Source organism: Triticum urartu, chromosome 7 (genome assembly GCF_003073215.2).
Source record: "Triticum urartu cultivar G1812 chromosome 7, Tu2.1, whole genome shotgun sequence".
Lineage (NCBI taxonomy): Eukaryota > Viridiplantae > Streptophyta > Magnoliopsida > Poales > Poaceae > Triticum > Triticum urartu.
Genome location: NC_053028.1, coordinates 656,221,030 through 656,243,053, shown reverse-complemented (window position 1 = coordinate 656,243,053; position 22,024 = coordinate 656,221,030). Strand labels below are relative to the sequence as shown.

The following is a 22,024-nucleotide window of genomic DNA, read 5'->3' as shown; positions in this document are numbered from 1 at the left end:
CTCCGCCTGGGCCGGCCCATGCAGCAGGAACCTTATACTGCGCTCTACTCGCACAAAACGTAGCGCACCTCTTGGGCCCGGCCCATATCCCGGCGGTCTATTTTCTTCCTTTTCCTTTTCCATCTTTGTTTTTTCTACTTTAAATAATTATTACAAATTCAAAGAAACTCCAAAAATCAAAATAAAAATTATTTTCTAAAATTATTTTTTTAGTAATTCATGTATGTTTGTGGATTTAGAAAACGTTCGCGATTTTTCAAAAAAAATGCATATTCAAAAAATTTGCAAGTTTGGAAATAAAGGTTTGGGAAATCAAAAAATGTTCATGATTTTTTTAAAGTTTCTGCTTTAAAAACTGTTAATGAAATTGAACAAAATTTGGCCAATTCAAAAATGTTCATAAATTGAAAAATATTCTAAAACATTCAAAAATGTCCGTGAATTACAAAATAGTTTATTGATTCATAAAATGTTTGTTGATTAAAAAATGATCATGCATTTCAAAACATTGTTAAATAAAAAATGTTCATGAATTTCAAACATTGTTCCACCAATTTCCAAAAATAATGTTCGCCAATTCTAGTAATGTTCGCCTATTCAAGAAAAATGTTTGAGAAATATTCACAATTAAAAAAATGTTTGCAGATAGTGTACAATGTTCAGAAATTCAGAAAGGTTCATAATTTAAGAAAATGTTCGAAGATCTATAAAAATGTTCACTAATTTGCAAACTATTCATGATTTCAAATATGTTCACGAGTTTAAAAAAAATATGATTTTCAAAAATTGTCACGATTTTACAAAAATGACAGTGATAGTTTATCTCAGTGATGTAGAAAATTATGATCGTGGTCATTGAAGATTATGAATTTTTTTTCTTCCTTTGCAATGCACGGGCCCTTTTGCTAGTACTATTTAGCGAACCATAGTGCTCACTGCTACATACCATAAGTGGGCAGCCCACCAGAAAACGCGAAGCGTTCCTTTAAACCGTGAAGCGTCCGTTTTGTGTGGAAACGGTTTTGGGAACCTTCCACGCTGGTTTCGGAAAGCTTCCATTTGTTTTACTGATTATTTTTGTTTTATTCGGGGGGGGGGGGGGGGGGGGGGAGGTGGGGGTTGTATTCTCACTGGTATTTCTTTCTATTTTTCTGTTCCATTGTGTTTTCAACTAGTTTCCTGTGTTTTTTCTGTTTTTGTTTTTTCTTTGTGTTTCACTTGTTTTCCACTCCTTCCTTTTTTGTTTTCTGAAGTGTTTCTGGCTGGTTTTTTAATCACCTGTCTTCTATTTTCCTAGAATTGTTTTTGTATTTTGACAAAACAAAATAATTCGTCAAGAATTTTTGAATTTGCGATCAGTTTTCAAAACTGGGGAACAACTTTTCATATTCTTGAACAAAAAAATTTGTATCGCAAACATTTTTTAGTTCATGGTTTTTTTTGTTTTTTAACCAAATTACAAATCATTAACATTTTTAATTTTTTTGAGTATTTTCAAATTTAAGAACATTCATAAATTTTTTAATTCATGGTATTTTATTGACTTGCACGAATTTTTGTAAATTCACAAACATTTTTAAACTCATGAACATTTTATGAATTTGTGAAATAAAAATTATGCATGAATCTCTTTTTATTTATGAAAACTTTTTTCTGAATTCGTGAATTCTTTTTATTCATCAAATTTTTATTTATTTCCTTGAATTTTTTCAATTCACAAACGTTTTTCAAATTTGCAAATATTTTTAATTCACAAACTTTTTCTTGAATTCTTGAATTCATGAATTCTATTTTATTTAAAAATATTTATAGTGTAAAAATATATAAAGAAAGAAAACTGTAAGAAACAAAAGAGAACCAAAATAAAATATATACCTAGATGGGAAAAAGGAAAAACAAAAGGGAAACCCCCATATGTGAATGAGGGGAGCACCTATTTTTTTTAACACAGTGCAAACGCAAGTGCTCTTACATACGCGCATACACTCACCCCTATAAACACACACACGCACACCCTACCCCTATGAGCACCTTCGAGAGACTGAGCCAGCATATCATTTTGAGATTTACAAAGTCACAGTAAGCGCCTCATCGTCGACGGGAACGTCTCCTCCCACTGAAAGCGCATCGCCGAAAATCCTGAAATAAATCCAGGAATAATGCGAGTATCAAGACTTGAACCCTGGTGGCCTGGGGATACCAATATCCCTCTAACCATCCAATCACTAGTTGGTTTGCGGGGAGCACTGACTTGACGTGTTTTGCATCCAATAGGCTGGGTGGGGTGCCTTCACATGGAATTGAGACCGAGACCAACTACTGACGAAGGTGTCAAATTTGCACAATTTTTCATGAATTCACAAGCATTTTTTAAGCTTGTGAACATTCTACAAATTTGCGAACATTTTTTTATCCATGCACCTTTTTTTTACTTGCACGATCTTTTTTTTTCATTCATGCACTTTTTATTTATTTCCTCAAACTTTTTCAATTCGCAAAGATTTTTCAAATTTGTGAATATTTTTTAAATTCATAATCTTTTTCTTGAATTCATGAATTATATTCAATTTAAAGAATATTTATAATGTAGAAAACTATAAAGAAAGGAAATGTAAAAAACAAAAGAGAACCAAAAGAAAATCGATACCTAGAAGAGAAAAATGGAAAAAAAAGAAAAATAAAAGAGGAAAACCCATATATGAATGAGGGGAGCATCTATTTCACGTGTTTTGCGTCCAATAGGCTGGGTGGGGTGCCGTCGGATGGAACTGAAACCGAGACCCACTATTCATGAAGGTGTGTTACCAACTATAGTAGAGCTAATGATTATAAGTGACCAATGACAAACGTCAAAGTTCAAGAACTAATAGCAGCGGCAGATCTGATTTTTTTTTGAAATTTTTCAGACATTTCTTGGAAATTGTTAACAATTTCTAAAACGAAAATAATGTTTGAGTATCTGAATGTTTTCGAAAAGCTAAAAAAATAGATATTCTATTTTTTAAAAGAACAAAATTTTAAAAATACGAACAGTTTTTAAAATTTTGGAATAAAAATTCCAAAAAAATAGGAGTTCTAATGAATTTTTCAATTTCCAACTATTTTTAAACAACACAAACAAATTTTTTAATTTCACAGTTTGCAAGTGAATATGTGATAAAATTTCTGAAAGCTCGCCATGGGGGCAATACAGAAAGCACTAAAAATTGCCATGTGTTGGAAGACAAAAAATGTCATGGTTTGCAAAAAGAAATTGACATGCTACTACATAGCAAGTTTAGGAAATTTTCCCTCTAAAAAATAGGGATTTTTGTTTTTCCAAAAATGAAAAAAAAAATTGGGATTTTTGTTTTTTAAATGAATAACGAATTTAAAGGAAATTAGCATCAAATACATAAAGCTATTTAAGCGTATAGTATGTTCACAAAACCGCTTCAGTCCAAGTGGCAAGGATGTCGCCACTCCAGTGGGAGCAGTGGCAGAGCTACAGCAAGGCCGAATGGGCCGTGGCCCATCCAGCCCATACGGTTTTCTACAGTGCATACATATTTTTGGGCAATGAAATATAATCCCTATAATTAATTTCTACAGCCACCCCGCCCAGCTTTCTGAGCCAAGCTCTGCCACTGTGTGGGAGGTTGTGAGTTTGAGATTGTGTTTGGTTCTCTAGTCCTAGGACTTTTTCTAGTCCCTAGTCCAACTAAAAAGTCCCTAGTCCCTAAAAAGTCCCTTCATGTTTGTTTTCAGAGACTAAAAAGTCACTAGTCCCTTCCTAGAGGTTATTAAATGACCATGTTGCCCCTAGTATATAGAAAAATAACAATCAAACAACACCATGGGATGGTGGGCCAATGGATGCATGGAGGGGCATTGTTGGAAAAGTCTCAAAAAGTCCCAAAAAGACTCTCCTTGAGATTCTTCATCATTTAGTCCCAAATGACTTGTTTAGTTTCTAAAAAGTCCCTCCCGTTTGATAAAAAAATCTCTAAAAAGTACTTTTTCTAGTCCCTACACAAAAAAGTCTCTGGAAACAAACACCCCCTGAGACCCCCACGTTGCTCTCTTTTTATGTGAAGAGAAAAAAAGATTGGACGCTCGATAGGATGATGTCTATAGTTAACGAGTCTGGAAAGCTGATGTGGTGCAAGTCTTGTGTCGCGATTCACGGCAAATAATCGAATGACAATTCGCATGTTCGCTGGGAAACCTTTCCAAACAAATATTCATCAGATATTATTTTCATTAATTAATTACATTAATGACTTGATTTCTAAATTTATTTTGCTAAAAAATCTCTATTTAAATAGAACTAATTAATTGCATATGTAATTAGTTGTATTAATGGCTTGATTTTTTAGATTGATGCTTGTTTTCTAAATTATTTTCTTATTATTAATGGTTGTGTGCGAACAACAATGTACATATTCTTGTTTAATAATAAAGATACAGCCCTATACTCCTTCAATTTCAAAAATGTACTCCTTTCATTCCAAATTAACAATGTACATATTCTTGTTTAATAATAAAGATACAGCCCTATACTCCTTCAATTTCAAAAATGTACTCCTTTCGTTCCAAATTATTCGTCGAAGAAATGGATGTATCTAGAACTAAAATACATCTAAATACATCCATACCTGCGACAAGTAATTCGGAACGGAGGGAGTAGTGCGCATAGGATTTTTTGAAAGTCAAACCTGGGTCCCACCCCACAGTATATATCCAGCATCACACGGCCTCCTGCGTGCGTCCTGCGGTCCAAGACGAGTCCTTGTCACACCACACAGCTCACAGCGACAGTCACAACCACAATGGCGGCGGCGAGGGTGCTCCTGCCGTCCTACGCCGCTCTCGTCATCCTCCTCCTCGTCCTGCCCTCCAGCGCCGCCGCTGGCGGCACCGCCGATGGGTCGGAGGAGTGGGGATACGTGGAAGTCCGACCAAGTAAGAAAATTCCTTCCCAATTGAATCAGCACTGCACTGGTCATGGTTGCTCATGGTGCCCGCGTGGTTAACAACTGAACTGCAGAGGCGCACATGTTCTGGTGGCTGTACCGCAGCCCCCACCGCGTGGACAACGGCACGGCGCCATGGCCGACCGTGCTGTGGCTGCAGGGCGGCCCGGTGAGTACCAATTAATCAAGCAATCCATGGAGTATCTTCCATGCTAGTAATTCAATCTGGCATGGCATGCATTGCAGGGCGGGTCGGGGACGGGCTACGGCAACTTCATGGAGATCGGGCCACTGGACGCAGACCTCAAGCCCCGCGCCACGACCTGGCTCAGCAAGGCCGACCTCCTCTTCGTAGTAAGTACTCTCTTCTTCTTCTTCTTCCTCCTCGCGTGCGGCCGGGCAATGGCGATGGCCGGTTGATCTCTGAATTCTGATGCTGAGGTGGGCCGTGCAGGACAACCCCGTGGGCACGGGGTTCAGCTTCGTGGAGGGCGGCAACCAGAGGCTGATGGCGCGCACGGACGCCGAGGCGGCGGGCGACCTGACGGCGCTGCTCATCGAGCTCTACCGTCACAAGACGCGGCTGCAGGGGAGCCCACTCTACATCGTGGCCGAGTCCTACGGCGGCAAGTTCGCCGTCACCACCGCCCTCGCCGCGCTCAAGGCCATCCGCCAAGGACGCCTCCACGCCAAGCTTGGAGGTACAGCCAATATCTTTAGCAAATCCATTAATTGATGATTAACGAGCTAGCCCATCATGCATCTAATCTAATGGTAATCCATTAACTGATTTTTGGTGAATATTAATTGTTGTACGTACTACCACGAACCATGCAGGTGTGGCCCTCGGTGATAGCTGGATTTCACCCGAGGACTCCGTGGTAAGTCTAAGTGATGAGAGATAGCTGTGCTTGCAAAAATCGATCGAGTAACTAATTAACAGAATTACTCCTATATATTTACTGGATTCTTGTGGATCGGTTTACTGGATGCAGTTGTCGTGGGGGCCGTTGCTGTACCAATTGTCCCGTATCGACGAGAACGGACTGCAGCAATGCGATAGGTTAAACCCTTCCATTTCTTCACGATTATCTATCTTCAATGCCTTCACTTTTGATCTCTACTTAACTAACGACGAAGAGTATGTTACCACGTACCCAAAAAAGCAGTTAACTGAGTGACACGTACTTACGCAGCCTGGCGCAGCAGATCAAGGCGCAGCTCAAGGCGAAGCAGTACGCGGCGGCCGAGACGTCGTGGGCGAAGCTCGAGTCGGCCGTCCACCAGCACAGCAACAACGTCGTACGCACAGTTCATATTCCTTTCCTGATCTCTGTCTCTCTTCTTCCTCCGTCCCCGAGGAAGGTGGGGTACACGAGCTACCTGAGCTTTGGGTTCTAAGTTTTGATACATCGTGGGGCTTGATCGTGTGGGCGTGGCAGAACTTCTACAACATCCTCAAGGACAACTCGGCGGCGGACGCGGCGGCCGTGAGAAAGGTGGGGTACGCGGGCTACCTGAGCTCCAAGGCGACGAGGGAAGGCGGCCTCGGCGGCCTCATGAACACCGAGGTCAAGGCCAAGCTCGGCATCGTCCCCCGAAACTTCACCTGGGGAGAGCAGTCGGGCGACGTGTTCGAGGCCCTCAGAGGCAACTTCATGAATCCTAGAATCCACGAGGTAATTCATTGATTGATTCATTCATTGTTTATATTCTCCTAGCTAATGGTTCAATTCATTAACCTGATGTGAGTGATGATGGATGTATGCAGGTTGACGAGCTCCTGAAACTTGGCGTGGAGGTGACCATCTACAGCGGACAGGTATGGGTGAAAGACCCAAGCTCAAGCTCACACGCATTTGTAATGAGATCCAACTAATCAACGTTGGTTCTTGCAGCTCGATCTCATCTGCGCAACCAAGGGAACACTGGACTGGGTCCAGAAGCTCAAGTAATTGCTGCAACTCACCTGTGCAGAATACACTTCTGTGTATGTGTGTTTGTAAGGACAAGTGAGCTTATCCGTTGATGCATGTGTACATGTTGTCGTCAGGTGGAAAGGCCTGAAGAAGTTCACGGACGCGCCCAGGAAGCCGGTCTACTGCAAGGGCGGTGAGGCGGCCGGCACCCAGGCCTTCGTCAAGTCGTACAAGAACCTGAAATTCTACTGGATACTCGGATCCGGGCACATGGTAATCCATCACAACACTTGCGCTTGCGCTTTCATCAAATACCTAAGCACCTTATGGGGTCAGGCAGGTGTACTGCTATATATGCTGCCTGTCGAATGTCCATGGTGGCTAAAATCCCTATAATGCTGGACCATTTCCTCTGATAGGTACCGATCGACAACCCTTGCCCTGCACTCGAGATGCTGGGTGACATTACACAATCTCCTGCTCGGTAGAAAGAAGAAGAGGAAGAAGACGACACACCACCCAGCCTGACACCAACAGAAGAAAGAATTTGTTTTTCTTTTTTTCTTTCCACAGTTAACATGGCGGGCATTTATGGGAAAAGAGAGACATCTGTTTGACCTTATAACAGACGGTACTGGTGCTGTGGTGCAGCTGTGTTACTTTTCGGTGAGAGGGTATAAATATAATCAAAAATCAAGACTTATTGCATACAGTCCGCGCAGTGGAGACCTGACTGTCAAAAGCACTGTTTCTCTTACAGGTTATTGCGGTCGATTGTTTCATTTCGGTTTTATCTGCGTTGCGCTTTGTGTATTAATTATGTTATGATTGTGTTTTTTTCCATTCCTATATCATGTTGGGAGCTGATAGAGACTGTATTTGTTCTAAGAGGGGAGTGGGTTTGATTGGTGCCTGGTTGTGGTGTCCTTGCAAATTTTGGAGTCAGTGTTAGTCAGTGGTCATTGTGCAAGCCCCTTTTTTTGGGGGGGGAGGGGGGGGGGGGGGGGCCATCATGGCTAGCTTTATTGAACTTAAACGGTAGTTACATCGTTCACCAATTGGCTAACTAATAACTCAGGAGGTTCGTTAGTCCAATTGTCATCACATTTATTACAAAAACTAAACTTTGCTAGCTCATGCGCAACTGAATTTGCTTCGCGAAAACAATGAGAGAAGATGACCTTTTCTATTGACGTTGATAAGTCTATGCACTCGGCGAAGATCGCTGCAGCTGCATCCCACCATTGATCTTGTCCTCGACAACAGTTGATGACGTTCAACGAGTCCGACTCCGCTTCTACTCTGTTGAAACCCAAGGAGTTCGCCAGAATTAATCCATCCCGCAATGCCATTGCTTCAATAGTCACAACATCTGCTGCCAGTGATATATATTTACAAAACCCTGCAATGAAATTCCCTCTATCATCTCGTAGCACACCTGCAACAGAGCCTGCTCCCTCATCCGCATGGAATGAAGCATCAACATTAAGTTTTATGAACCTTGGCTCTGGTCTCTTCCACTTATGCTCCATTAAAGTCGCTTTCTGCATCACAGAGTTTGTACATTTTTTCACTATTGCGAGAATAGACATGTGCCACCTGAAGATAGGAGGAATAGAGTCATGATGAGTGTGTCGTCGACGCAGCCACCAGAGGTACCAGCATCCGGTCGCTATCACCTCCGTTTTCTTCACATTTGACATCATTATCAGAGGTTGGTCTGACTCCAACAGCAGAAACTCCAGGATCACCGACCCCGATCTGTCTACTTGTAAAGCGAAGTCAATATGCTCTGATAGACCCAGCCCGGCCCATAGGCTCTTTGCTAAATCGCATTGGAACAGCATGTGACGCAGATCTTCCGCCCCCTGATGACACACTGGGCATGCACCATCAACAGGTATGTCTATTAGCGAGAATGGATTTAACTGGAACAATTCCTCTCAATGCCCGCCAACAGAAGATTTGAATTTTCCGTGGCACTTGAAGCTCCCATAGCTTCTTCCAGATCGCAGCTTGCATGGTACTACTAGACGATGAGCTTGGGAGATATTGACCTCTATACTTATGCGACCATTGTTCATGGTATGCACTCTTAACCGTAAATCTCCCATGCTTTGTTAGATGCCATGCAATAAAGTCCTCAAAAGCTTAGAAATTGAGCGGTATTTGCAGAATTCTAGTAGTGTCCACAGGATAAAAAATATCCCGTATCAATTGTTCATCCCACTGCAATGTAACTGGATCAATTAGCTCTACCACTCGTGAGATTAGGATCTGTCCCCGAGGAGTTATAACTCTCCTGTCCGGGCTGAAGGGAATCCATGGATCATTCCATATGCTTACATTCTCACCCGATCCGATTCGCCAAATATACCCTCTTTTAAAAGTAGTTAGACCTGCTACCAGGCTCTGCCATGTGAATGAAGACCCAGTTTTTGGCCCAGCATGCAGCAAATCTGCATCGGGGTAATATTTCGCCTTCAAAATTCGAGCACAAAAAGACTCCGAATTTATAATCAATCTCCAACACTGTTTTGCAAGGAGCGCCAAGTTGAAAGAGTGTAGGTCACAAAAACCCAAACCCCCATCACACTTTGGTATACAAAGTTTCCACCAAGAGAACCAATGCATTTTTTTATTTTCCTCATCATCTCCCCACCAATATTGAGCAATGACATCCATGATATATTTGCAAACTCCTTTTGGTAGGCAAAAAACTGACATGGCAAACACAGGGATGGATTGAGCTACTGCTTTTAATAAAATTTCCTTACCCCTGTAGAGAGTTGCTTCTCCATCCACCCTTTCAAGAGTTTCTTAATCTTCTCACAAAAGTGTTCAAAACAATCAATCCGATCTGCACCTACCATAGCAGGTAGACCAAGATATTTATCTGTGAGAGCCTGGTTTGTAATATTTAGCTCCTGGCATATTTCATCTTTTGTTTGCAACAGAGTATTTGGACTAAAGAAAATGCTTGATTTCCCAACACTTACCAACTGTCCCGAATTTGCACAATAAGTCTCCAACACTTGCCGTAAGGAAGTTGCATTTAACATATCTGCCCGCATGAGAATTAGAGAATCGTCAGCAAATAAAAGGTGTGAAACTGACGGTGCATTCCTGCACACTCTTATCCCATCAATGCCACTAACTTCTTCTTCATACTGCAAAATGCTAGAAATACCCTCAGCACAAATTAGAAAGAGGTAAGGTGATAAAGGGTCACCTTGCCGAATTCCCCTCCACGGAATAAACATCTATGTTTCTTGTGAATTAAAACGAACCCTGTATCTTACTGAGCTCACACATTCCATTATAAGATCTATCCACCGATCAGCAAAACCCAGCCTTTTCATCATGTTCCTCAGGAAAACCCACTCAACTCTGTCATAAGCTTTATGCATGTCCAATTTGACTGCACACAGACCAGCCTGAGTATTCCTAGTGTTCTTAATTTTATGAATGCACTCATAAGCCACTAGAATATTGTCAGTTATCATTCTACCAGGAACAAATGCACTTTGGGTTGGAGATATTATATCTGGCAGAATACTTTTCAAACGACTAGAAAGCATCTTAGATATTATCTTGTACAGACCATTGCAAAGGCTGATTGGACGGTATTGAGTGATCACATCTGGGGAATCCACCTTAGGGATCAATACTATAGATGTATCGTTCCACTCTTGTGGAATATGTTTTGAGTTGATAGCATGTAGTACAGCAGCAGTAATATCCTCCCCAATAATGTGCCAATACTTTTTAAAAAATATCGCATGTAGTCCGTCAGGACCCGGTGCCTTCAAATCCCCAATACTATACACCGCTTTACGAACATCATCAGAAGTAAACGGGGCCATCAACATGTCATTCATCTGAGTTGTTACCTTAGGCTGTACCTTTTGCAACAACGCCTGGTCCGTGTCAAATACCTCTGAGGTGAACAGCCCCTCAAAGTAGCTCTGGATATGAGAATTCAACTCATCCACATTCTCTATTATATCGCCACTGGCATCTTTCAATTTTTTAATAAAATTCTTTTTACGCCTCGCTGCTGCAAACGCTTGAAAAAAAGTTGTGTTTCTGTCACCAAACTTAAGCCAATCCACTCGTGATCTTTGCATACTATGAATTTCCTCCAACTCCAGTAAATACTCCACCAATTCTGCAAGCTCCTTCCTCTTCGTCTCATTTTCATCAGTCATAGGCCCTGAAATGACCCTCTCTAACTCACGTTGGGCTTTTCTTAACCTTTTCTTTGGTTTTTTCAGAACACGCCGGTCCCAATCATGAAAGACCGAATGCATTTTTGTAAGCTTCTCGAACACCCCCGGTGACGCTGGGTCGTTCTTCAAACTTTCCCATGTTTTTGTTACCAAGTCCGGGAACTGCGCTTCTCTCAACCATCACGCTTCAAACCTCTTAGGACCACCATTTGCAACTCCTTGGTTAACATAAAATTCTATGTTCAGCAACAAGGGTCGATGGTCTGAATGATTGAAGTTACAATGCTCTACACCAGCATTAGGGAACAGGCTAGCCCATTCATTGTTGATTAGGCCTCTATCCAGTCTTTCTCTAATTCTCCCTCTTCTCCATGTAAAAATATCTCCAATATACCCCATATCATGTAACCTGCAGTCATCGATTGCCTGTTGAAAAGCTATCATATATTGTGGGGGCCATGGGTTACCCCCCTCCTTCTCATGCAAGAAAAGGATCTCATTGAGGTCTCCCATCATCAACCATGGAAGATTATTATTGCTCTGATATAGATCTCGCATTCGACCCCATGTCAAGTGTTTGTTTGCCCAGCGGAATTCTTCATACATACCAATAAATCGCCACGTATTATTATCACACGTGATCTGAACATCTATGAACATTGGGTCTAGTCCAAGTCTTTGGACCGTTATTCCATTACGCCACAGCAGAATCAGACCTCCACTTCTCCCATTGCTAGTACACACCATTTTCTGATCCATCTTTAAACGTCTCCTCAAGCATTCAGCTGGAAAACTATCCATGTGAGTCTCCGATAGAAACATCACGTCGGGACATGTGCTTCGCTGGACGTCCAACAAAGCTCGAACTGCCGGTTCGTTCCCAAGCCCCCGGCAGTTCCAAGATAGTAGTTTCATTGCGTCCGGCAATCGTCCTCGCGGGACGTCGCCGATGTATTTTCTTGGTGTTTATTACTGTCCACCGCTAGCCCATCCTTGTCCTTAAACTTTTTCATGTTCGAGTTTTTCTGAGGTGTGTTTGATGGCTCCATCTCCCTCTCTTCGTCTTGTGCATCTCCCCCAAATAGATTTATTTTTGGTGCAATGGTGGCCATCTCCGGGGCCTTCTCTGAACTACTCCCAGCAAAGGGAATTATAGCAGATTTTAGGTCTGAAACCATATTTGTTTTACCTCCAGATAAGGCTACAGAATTGCTATCTGCTGTTAGTCTCGTTCCCAGGACGTTATCAGACTCCACATTAACTCTTACATCCTGAGTCGATGCTTGAACAATCTCATCACCTATCCTCCCTCCTTCTTCCGCTCCTTCCATGTGATTATAATTATATCTCCATGGCCTGTCATAGTTACCTCCATTACTTGGATCAGGTGGGTTGAATTGGCTGTTTGTGCCCCGGCCTCTTCCAAACCCATGTCCAGATCCTCGGCCCCGCCCACCTTGATTTTCTTCTCCCTCTTTCTGTCTATTCGCAGGGCCTCGACCACCTCGGCCACCACCTCTTCCTCTTCTTGCTGCCAACAGGAAGCTCCCCCATTCAAATTTAGATTGATCATGTTCCCCAGAACCACATTCTTCATGCCAGTGGCCCATAAAACCACAAGCGTGGCAAAACGTTGAAAGTTTCTCAAACTTCACTAGGTACTTCTCTGTCTCACCTCCCTTTGTGATTCCAACTGCCCTAGTCAACTTTTTGTTTACATCCAATCTCACTCTTGCCCTGATGAATTCACCAATGAAACCATTCGGTAATGTAACCTGAACTTCCTCCACCAAGCCAACTCTGCTAGCTAGATTATGTAAAGCACTCTTACTCTTCAGAACTCCATCCGGCAACCTGTGAATCTGGCACCAAGTTTCCAACCTGTCTAACTTTATTCTCTCTGGTTTTGTAAATCCATCATACTCGGCCATGAGCAAAGCCATACCGTGAAAATCCCAAGGCCCCTGATGCATGGCCTTATTCCAGTCTGCCAGACAGCTGAATTGAATAGAAAAGAGGTTTGCTTTGATCCTTCTCCAAACCACCGGTTGGGAAGGATTCCACGCCGCCTTCATCTCCGCGATCAGGGCACTCTGGCTAAAACTTTTCATCGTCAGAACCCGCCCTAGGGCAAGCCACTTCGGTTTAATCTCTTCCGCATGAATGTCATCTTCCCAGACTAGGTCATCTGCTTCATCTTCCTCTAGGTTCAATTCTCTCAAGCAGCCTGCTGATATCGTCTTCCTGTTCCTGGGTGCCCGATCCGCTCCCCTGCCCCTCCGCCATGATCGCTCAAGGTCTCCCTAGTAGACCAGATTGACTTGGGGGGCGAAAACGATAGAGAGGAGGAGCGGGTAGGTGCTCGAGCAAAAAGAAGCCAATCGACGGAGTGTCGATCGGGTCTCGAAGGAACTCACGGCGGTCGCGCCGCCGGAGGACTAGAGAACCCTAGGTTCGCGACCTAGGGGAAGGTTCGCAAGCCCCTTGGAAGCTCCTATTCAACGCTGAAACCATGAAATTCCTGTATAACATTCACATGAGCCGCCCCACGAAATTCCCGCTAGCTCAACTCGGCTCCCTGGTCCACTCGCTCGCTTAGTATATTTTTTTCACTTAGCTCCACTGCTATCTTATAAAAAGCAAGGAAGTGAAAGAGGGGACCACCAAACATAGGTGTGTACCATTGGCCGGCTATCTTTTCTTTTAAAGTTCGTTAAATCAAAAGATGCTCACTGATTTTTAAAATATTACAAACTAAAAACCATGAGTATAAAAATATGTTCAATGTTTTTTTTAAATCTTGGATTTCAAAAATATTCACAAATTTGAAATAAAGTTTGCAAAATTAAGAAATGTTCAAAGGATGTTTTTAAAACTTAAAAAATATTCATGAATTTTTAAAAATGTTCAAGGATTGTAAGAAAATGTTTACAATTATTTTTAATGTTTACATTTATTTTTAATGTTCACAATTTGTAGTAAAAGTGCATGACTTAAAATGTGAAAATAAAATAAACGTTCGGCGGCTGTCGATCCCGTTTCATAACTTAAATAAAAAAAACAGAATCTAGAAATGGTGATTCTGTTTGGTACGCTTCTAGAACAAAACAACATCCTCCAAGATAACAATTGGTGGAGACCATTCGTCTGGTTAGAAACAAGCATAGGGAAGTGTTCAAAAAAAAGAAACAAGCATAGGGAAACAAGAGGAAAACGAAAGGAAAAAAAGGGCGTGGTCGGCAGGATTCGAACCTGCCTTTGTGATTCCAACTGCCCTAGTCAACTTTTTGTTTACATCCAATCTCACTCTTGCCCTGATGAATTCGCCAATGAAATCATTCGGTAATGTAACCTGAACTTCCTCCACCAAGCCAACTCTGCTAGCTAGATTATGTAAAGCACTCTTACTCTTCAGAACTCCATCCGGCAACCTGTGAATCTGGCACCAAGTTTCCAACCTGTCTAACTTTATTCTCTCTGGTTTTGTAAATCCATCATACTCGGCCATGAGCAAAGCCATACCGTGAAAATCCCAAGGCCCCTGATGCATGGCCTTATTCCAGTCCGCCAGACAGCTGAATTGAATAGAAAAGAGGTTTGCTTTGATCCTTCTCCAAACCACCGGTTGGGAAGGATTCCACGCCGCCTTCATCTCCGCGATCAGGGCACTCTGGCTAAAACTTTTCATCGTCAGAACCCGCCCTAGGGCAAGCCACTTCGGTTTAATCTCGTCCGCATCAATTTCATCTTCCTAGACTAGGTCATCTGCTTCATCTTCCTCTAGGTTCAATCTCTCAAGCAGCCTGCTGATATCGTCTTCCTGTTCCTGGGTGCCCGATCCGCTCCCCTGCCCCTCCGCCATGATCGCTCAAGGTCTCCCTAGTAGACCAGATTGACTTGGGGGGCGAAAACGATAGAGAGGAGGAGCGGGTAGGTGCTCGAGCAAAAAGGAAGCCAATCGACGGAGTGTCGATCGGGTCTCGAAGGAACTCACGGCGGTCGCGCCGCCGGAGGACTAGAGAACCCTAGGTTCGCGACCTAGGGGAAGGTTCGCAAGCCCCTTGGAAGCTCCTATTCAACGCTGAAACCATGAAATTCCTGTATAACATTCACATGAGCCGCCCCACGAAATTCCCGCTAGCTCAACTCGGCTCCCTGGTCCACTCGCTCGCTTAGTATATTTTTTTCACTTAGCTCCACTGCTATCTTATAAAAAGCAAGGAAGTGAAAGAGGGGACCACCAAACATAGGTGTGTACCATTGGCCGGCTATCTTTTCTTTTAAAGTTCGTTAAATCAAAAGATGCTCACTGATTTTTAAAATATTACAAACTAAAAACCATGAGTATAAAAATATGTTCAATGTTTTTTTTAAATCTTGGATTTCAAAAATATTCACAAATTTGAAATAAAGTTTGCAAAATTAAGAAATGTTCAAAGGATGTTTTTAAAACTTAAAAAATATTCATGAATTTTTAAAAATGTTCAAGGATTGTAAGAAAATGTTTACAATTATTTTTAATGTTTACATTTATTTTTAATGTTCACAATTTGTACTAAAAGTGCATGACTTAAAATGTGAAAATAATATAAACGTTCGGCGGCTGTCGATCCCGTTTCATAACTTAAATAAAAAAACAGAATCTAGAAATGGTGATTCTGTTTGGTACGCTTCTAGAACAAAACAACATCCTCCAAGATAACAATTGGTGGAGACCATTCGTCTGGTTAGAAACAAGCATAGGGAAGTGTTCAAAAAAAAAGAAACAAGCATAGGGAAACAAGAGGGAAAAAAAAGGCGTGGTCGGCAGGATTCGAACCTGCGCGGGCAAAGCCCACATGATTTCTAGTCATGCCCGATAACCACTCCGGCACGACCACTTGCATGCGTAATCTTTGGCAGTAGGCTTAATGTAGTTTCTTTCCTCATACACTTTGGAGTACATAAACCGTTTGAACCAGAACACTAGCAATTAAGCCATATTTCCATATTCGCTGCGATCAATCAACCACATTATATATACTCTCAGGCACAAATGTACAGTGGCCGAACAACATCAACTCCTAATTTCACCGTTAGACACTCATCACTCACAAGTAAGATCAGCCCCTAGTTCCCTATTTATTCTTGACGACCAGCCTTTCCTGGTACTCGAGGACCGGGCTTGATTATTAACCAAGATAAAAATCCTGATACTGATGCTTAATGGTTGTATGCATCCTTAGTTGTTGCAAAGGTTGGAAGTGAAATCCACCCCGCACGCCACCGGGCACCTCCATCCCCATCCTCCCCTCCGTCGCCGCTGGAGGAAGCCGCCGGGCGGCTGACGGTGACGGCAGAGGACCTCTTCCCTCTATGTAATGACTTTGTCAGGCTTCTCTATGACCCCAATCGGTAATCAAGCACTTCTTCTTCGACCTAGAGCTATAGAGGTGTTAATTTCTTCTGATTCACTTTGTTTATTGGCACCCTGTACTGTACTGTACGCTATGTGATGACTTTGTCAAGCTTCAAGATTTCCTGGGAGCAATTCTTGATTTTTGCCAGGCTTCAAGATTCACTTCACAAGCACTCGTGAGATTTGGGGGGCATTCAACTTACTAATAAGCTGTCTTACTTGTGAGAGTTCAATTCACAGTACAACATGTATCACGACAGCCCCTTGTGTTGATACAGCTACTAGTATGTCTCTGGAATGAATGATCCCTCTTTATTATACACTTATTAGAACTTGGTTTCTTCTTTCCAGATGCTGAGGCCGGGGGTCGTCCGCCTTTTCTAAAAAATTAAAAAAAAAACTACAGAGACATGGCCTTGACTGAGTGTGTTTTACTTACTACTCCCTCTGTCCCAAATTTCTTGTGTTTTACTTACTACTCCCTCTGTCCCAAATTTCTTGACAAGAATTTTGGGACGGAGGGAGTACTTACACATGTAGAGGTTTTATTCAGTCAAATCCCACCAATTCAATTAATCATGGCCTTGTCTCTTATCAAAAAGGAAAACACAAGAGACCTTTCCTTAGTTGTGCATTAATAGCACCTCTATACTGCTACATTATACGTATGATGTTGTACATTGTCAGTACATACTAAGTTACTAGATAGGCAAGTTCCTCTTCAGACGTGCTAAAAAACAGAGTTATTCCGCATGATATTATAAAGTTTCTCTTCGCGTCCAATCTTCCCCTTTCCGCTCCCCAGCCCTTCTTCGACCTAGAGCAGTTATAGAAGTGTTAATTTCTTCTGAATCGGTTTGATTTCTTGGCACACTATCCATGTGTGTGGCGTTAACCAACCGTTAATATATATGGGGACGCTGTCCTAGATTAAATTCATGTGTTTACCAGTGTGAGTTTATTCTTTCTGTCAGGCTTCAAGTTCAAGCAAGGGTTTGTTTGGACTTTGCAAGATTCAGTTCACAACTACTCCACTTGTGAGATTTTGCATTCAGCCTACAGGTGTATTACTCGTGAGACTTCAGTTGGCAGTACAATATGTTATGTTAGATGCTACTCCTATGTCTCTCGAATGAATCATCACCCTTTATACACTTAGAACTCGGTTTATTTCATCTGAGTAAGACCTGTCTGTCTTGAGGTTCAGCTGCTTCTTCTGCGGCTGCTGCCCTGCACTGATCCTTGCTTCTCCAACGTTCACACTCTCACACACATCATGCAAATGCATTTTTTTTGTCAGGCTTGACGAAAGAAAAGAGTTTGGTTTTGCAAGCTTCAGTTCAGAGTGTGTGCTAATTACGGCGTGTTTATGCTTAGATATAACAACCCCACATCATGTAGGAGTAGGATGAAATGAATCCATGTGTTTTACCCTAATTGTGAGATTTGATTCTGTCAAATCTCACAAGTAGACCAGTTAATCATTGCCCTGTCTCTGCTCAAAACATAAGAGAACTTTCCGTAGTTGTGTATTAATAGCACGTATATATATTACTAGCACATTATTTTATTTTGCACTTGTCAGTACTTGCTAAGTTACTAGATAGGCAGTTTACTCGTACTCAGAGAGTCAGAGGTACTAAGAAAATCAGAGTTATTCTGCAGGACCCTCCTCTGCGTCTTTCTTGAGGCTTGTACAACAGCTGCGGAGATATCACCCACATCTCATCTCACATGGAGTGTGCTTTCTTTCCCCATTGCCATTGCCCACTCCATCCTTTCAAACTGAGTTTCAGAGACAGCCAAGCCAGGTTTGGCCCCCAACCTGCTCAGCTTACTAGATTATACTCCCTCCATTTCTTTTTAGTATGCATATAAAGTTTGGTCAAAGTCAAGCTTTGTAAAATTTGACTAAATTTATATTAAAAAATATCAACACTCACAATATGAAATCAATATTATCAGATGAACCATGAAATGTATATTCATACTATATAGTTTTAGTATTGTAGATGTTCATATTTTTTGATATAAATTTGGTCAAACATTGTGTAGTTTGACTTTGACCAAACTTTATACGCGGAGTAAAAAACAGAGGGAGTATTATTTATTATTATGCGTTGTCAGTTTGATTTTGTTCTTCTTGCGCTGTGAGCATTCTTTTCTTTTTGGGTCATGCTTCATGGAAGGGTTTGGACTATCCACATGCTTACTAAGAGCATCTACAGTTGGACTTGACAAATCTGACCCCTCAAACGTTTACGGACGCGTCCGGGCGCATCCGCGGACAGTGACCGGTCACCCCTTGAAAACGCATTTCACATCCGAATACCTCAAATTAGTGATCTTTGACCGGAGCTCGTCCGTTTCCGCTCGCCTGGCTCCGCCCTGGTCATGTCCGGCGGGCAGAGTGTTGGATCGGTCGCCGGCAAGGTAGGGTAGAGCGTAGGACACGAACTGGCTCACGGGACTCAAGGCCATGCCGTCTCTCATGCCCTACTCTTCCTCGCCGGAGACCGGAATCCGAACGGTGCCGGTGGACGTCAGATCGATGATGGATCCATCCGAGGACGAGCCGCCGACGTCCACCACAATATGGTTGCGGCGCTCGGACTGATGCGTCATACGGGGCGCCGGCGAATGCGACTCCGCCTCGCTGACATCCGCCGTCACGAGGGCTGCCACCGCCTCCTGCTCCCGGTGCCTTGCACGGCGGGCACGCCCTGCCATGACCTTGTCAGACGAGGCCCATGGTGCGCCCCGATGCTCAGCGCGCCACCGGAGGGATTCGCGTCTGCCAGCCCGTTCGGACGCCAGATGGACCGCACGGCCTCCAGCGAGGCAGCTATTGCCGGCCTAGCGCCGGATCCATGCCCCATTTGAGCGGAAGCAACGGATTCCCGACGGATGGAGTCCGAGCGCAACCGTCCACGGGCCTCCTCCCGAGCGCGGCGGAGCGCAAGCCGGACGACCATCTCCTCCTCGGGGCCACGCGGTATGAGTTCGGGGTCGACGGATCTGGAGGTGAAAGACTCAGATCCGCTGCCCGCCATGCCGGAGAGGACCGAAAGGAGCCGAAGACGAGTTTGGGTGGCGGAGGAGAGTGAAGTGGGTAGGGTTTGGTCCGACGAACAGATGGAAAGGATTTTATGTGGGGTCGGTTGGGCCAGCGTGGGCCGGGTCTAACGTGCGTGCCCGGGCGCCCCATATCTGCCGCATCTTTGGGTTGGATATGGGGGGTGCTGGTCAGCCCGGCCGTTTGAGTGCCGTTTAAGGGGTCCGTCCAGGTCTAAATTTTATGATCGGGCGGCCTGCCCCGGACATTTGAGACGAGTTTGAGGGGTCCCGTTGTAGATGCTCTAACGCGTCTTACTTTTGAAAGTTAAAATGACAGTACAATATGTTACTCCCTCTGTAACATTTTGAGCAGTGAGCGAGTCCCGGTCGATCTCCTAGGACGGGTACATGTTGAGCATGAAACTCTCCGACTCGTCCCCCCAAGTTGAGCTGTTCCATCGCCGCCAGTGGATAGGAGACGCGGAAGCGGAAGCCGACAACGTGTCAACGTACGTAGCCGAGCCACCAGAGTTCCCGAAGGGCGGGGCAGTTTATTGGCGTGGCCTTGGAGTATGATTCTTGGACGCGGCGATGGTGCGGGAGATGACCTGGAGCTTGGCATCAACGGCAGCGTTGAGGGGGGGCCGCGACGAGGCGGCCTTGTCCGGGAAGTTGAGACGCGCGGCGTCCCCGTGGAGGCGGCAGGCGGCCTGGTCGTAAGCATGAGCAGCCTCCTCGGCGGTGTCGAAGGTTCCGAGCCAGAGCCTGGTCCGGTTGCGCGGCAGCCGGATCTCCGCCACCCACTTGCACCCGTGCCGCTGCCGCACGCCGCGGTACAGCTTCACCGACGCAGGCGCGGCTGCTGCGGTCTTCATTGGCTGGGCACGAGGAGCCAGCCCGGCCTGCGGGCGAAGAAGACGCGGGCGCGCCTGGACATGCTGAGTATGGGTCGGCGCCATGCGGGCTCCGGCGGGGAAAGGCGGGGGCAAGAAGAAGGGGTGAGAGGCCGGCCTCTGGGGCGGCGGAGCATCTCCGGTAAAAGGCTCGAGCGCTCCCGCCATGAAATCTACGTACTTGGAAATTGCTTTGGGGATTTCTATGGTTGGTGTTCTTGGTGGCGCGGAGTCGTGGCCTAGGGAGCTTCTCGTATTTTATAATCGCCTCTGTTGTCCAAGTGGTCCATTGGCGTGGCGGCACGTAAGCCCATGTGTGGAGCCGCAACCGGCTGCTGTCGGTGGGCTGCGGATGAGCTCAGGCGGTTGGCAGTTAATTGCGTGACGCGCTGGTTGGCTCGGAGGGGCTCCAGGTGGCCTGGGCGGTGCCGTCCCAGAGTTCACTTGGGCGGCGGACGGTGCTGCTCGGCGCCGGGGGACGGGGACGGGCTCCGGAGCGGAGAAGGCTGCAGCCGGTGCGGGTGGTGGCCCAGGCACGCGAGGGAGCCAGGCGAGGCGATGCCGGGGACGTGCGGGTGCGGGCGGTGTCCTGGTCCTGGCGTGCAACACGCGCGCTCTGGGCACGCACACGGGGCGTTCGACGAAATGCTAGGGGATCTAGGAAGCTCTACTGGTTACGAGTTTTGGAAGGATGGCTACTCTTGCTCTGGTAGAGATGACGGACATGTTTGTTTGGCCAAATGACCAGGTGTCGATTGCAAGTTCATGAGCTCGCAGGTTTCTGCCATGCACATGAGGTGCTTGACGAAATGAAACAGTGGCCTAGGGAATTTTTTTGGTCATGAAACCAGGCAGAATGATGTCTCCTTACATGATAGTGATGACAGCAGGGTTGTTTAGGCAGAATAACAAAGTTTCTAGTACAAGTTTTCATCGAATTCAGTTCTGACCCAAAACTCCAGGGAATTATTTGGTGAACTTGCAAGATGCAAATGGAGCTGATCTTCAGGACTTCAGGGTTTCTTTGGAAGGACTGCAAGATGGAAAATTTTCAGAATTGTTTGAGCAAAAGAAAATAGGGTTGTAGGTCTTTTAATAAATTCCAGTCATTTTTGTTTCCCGTTTTCCAAATTCCTCTCCTCTATACACAAAACTTTTTGAAAAAATTATTGGTATTGATAATATTCCTTCATTACTTGTGAAATTCAGTAGGAAATATTTTCATCATAAAATTTCCCGAAAATAATTCTTTAATGGCATTTTGAAAACCCTAAATTGCTCCTGTTGCACTAAAACTATGTCAAAAAAAATCTAGAAATGCAAAAAAATTATGTGAGATCCTGTGATGCCTATAGATCATTTTTGTGCAAAAACCCGTCTTGGCCATTAAATTCTTTTTATCACGACATCCACTTTCCAATTCCGGACCAGTTTGAGCATATTACTATTATACAAGAAAATTTTATTTCTATCAAAATTTTATTATTATTTTGTAAAATCTTGGGTTAAATATTTGGCGTGTTACAGTAGTGCACTTGGATCTGGAGATAGATGTACCATACTACCAAAA

At 44.0% G+C, this 22,024-nt stretch overlaps 2 protein-coding genes and 1 non-coding gene across 3 annotated transcripts; 1 reads left to right on the top strand and 2 right to left on the bottom strand.

Moving 5' to 3' along the window:
- The first annotated feature begins 4,762 nt into the window (after window positions 1–4,762).
- Window positions 4,763–7,558, top strand: LOC125522952 (serine carboxypeptidase-like 51). Its single transcript, XM_048687992.1, has 12 exons — window positions 4,763–4,944; window positions 5,030–5,124; window positions 5,202–5,309; window positions 5,410–5,656; window positions 5,793–5,836; window positions 5,951–6,018; window positions 6,152–6,257; window positions 6,398–6,634; window positions 6,727–6,777; window positions 6,854–6,906; window positions 7,009–7,147; window positions 7,294–7,558. The coding sequence occupies exons 1-12, from the start codon at window positions 4,812–4,814 to the stop codon at window positions 7,360–7,362; spliced, it is 1,350 nt and encodes a 449-aa protein (XP_048543949.1). The 5' UTR covers window positions 4,763–4,811; the 3' UTR covers window positions 7,363–7,558.
- An 8,346-nt stretch (window positions 7,559–15,904) lies between these two features.
- TRNAS-AGA lies at window positions 15,905–15,986 on the bottom strand. The gene has a single exon. It is a non-coding gene; the product is annotated as a tRNA-Ser (tRNA).
- Window positions 15,987–19,845: 3,859 nt separating this feature from the next.
- Window positions 19,846–20,699, bottom strand: LOC125525060 (ethylene-responsive transcription factor RAP2-13-like). The gene has a single exon (XM_048690070.1). It carries the CDS (start codon window positions 20,620–20,622, stop codon window positions 20,113–20,115), a length of 510 nt encoding a protein of 169 aa, XP_048546027.1. The 5' UTR covers window positions 20,623–20,699; the 3' UTR covers window positions 19,846–20,112.
- Window positions 20,700–22,024: the final 1,325 nt, after the last annotated feature.

Bases quoted from the DNA above. Each gene is read 5' to 3' on its own strand.
- LOC125525060 (XM_048690070.1), bottom strand. From the start codon at position 20,622: ATGGCGGGAGCGCTCGAGCCTTTTACCGGAGATGCTCCGCCGCCCCAG.
- LOC125522952 (XM_048687992.1), top strand. From the start codon at position 4,812: ATGGCGGCGGCGAGGGTGCTCCTGCCGTCCTACGCCGCTCTCGTCATC. The intron at 4,945-5,029 runs GTAAGAAAATTC...ACTGAACTGCAG, and splicing joins ATACGTGGAAGTCCGACCAA to AGGCGCACATGTTCTGGTGG. The intron at 5,310-5,409 runs GTAAGTACTCTC...TGGGCCGTGCAG, and splicing joins AGGCCGACCTCCTCTTCGTA to GACAACCCCGTGGGCACGGG.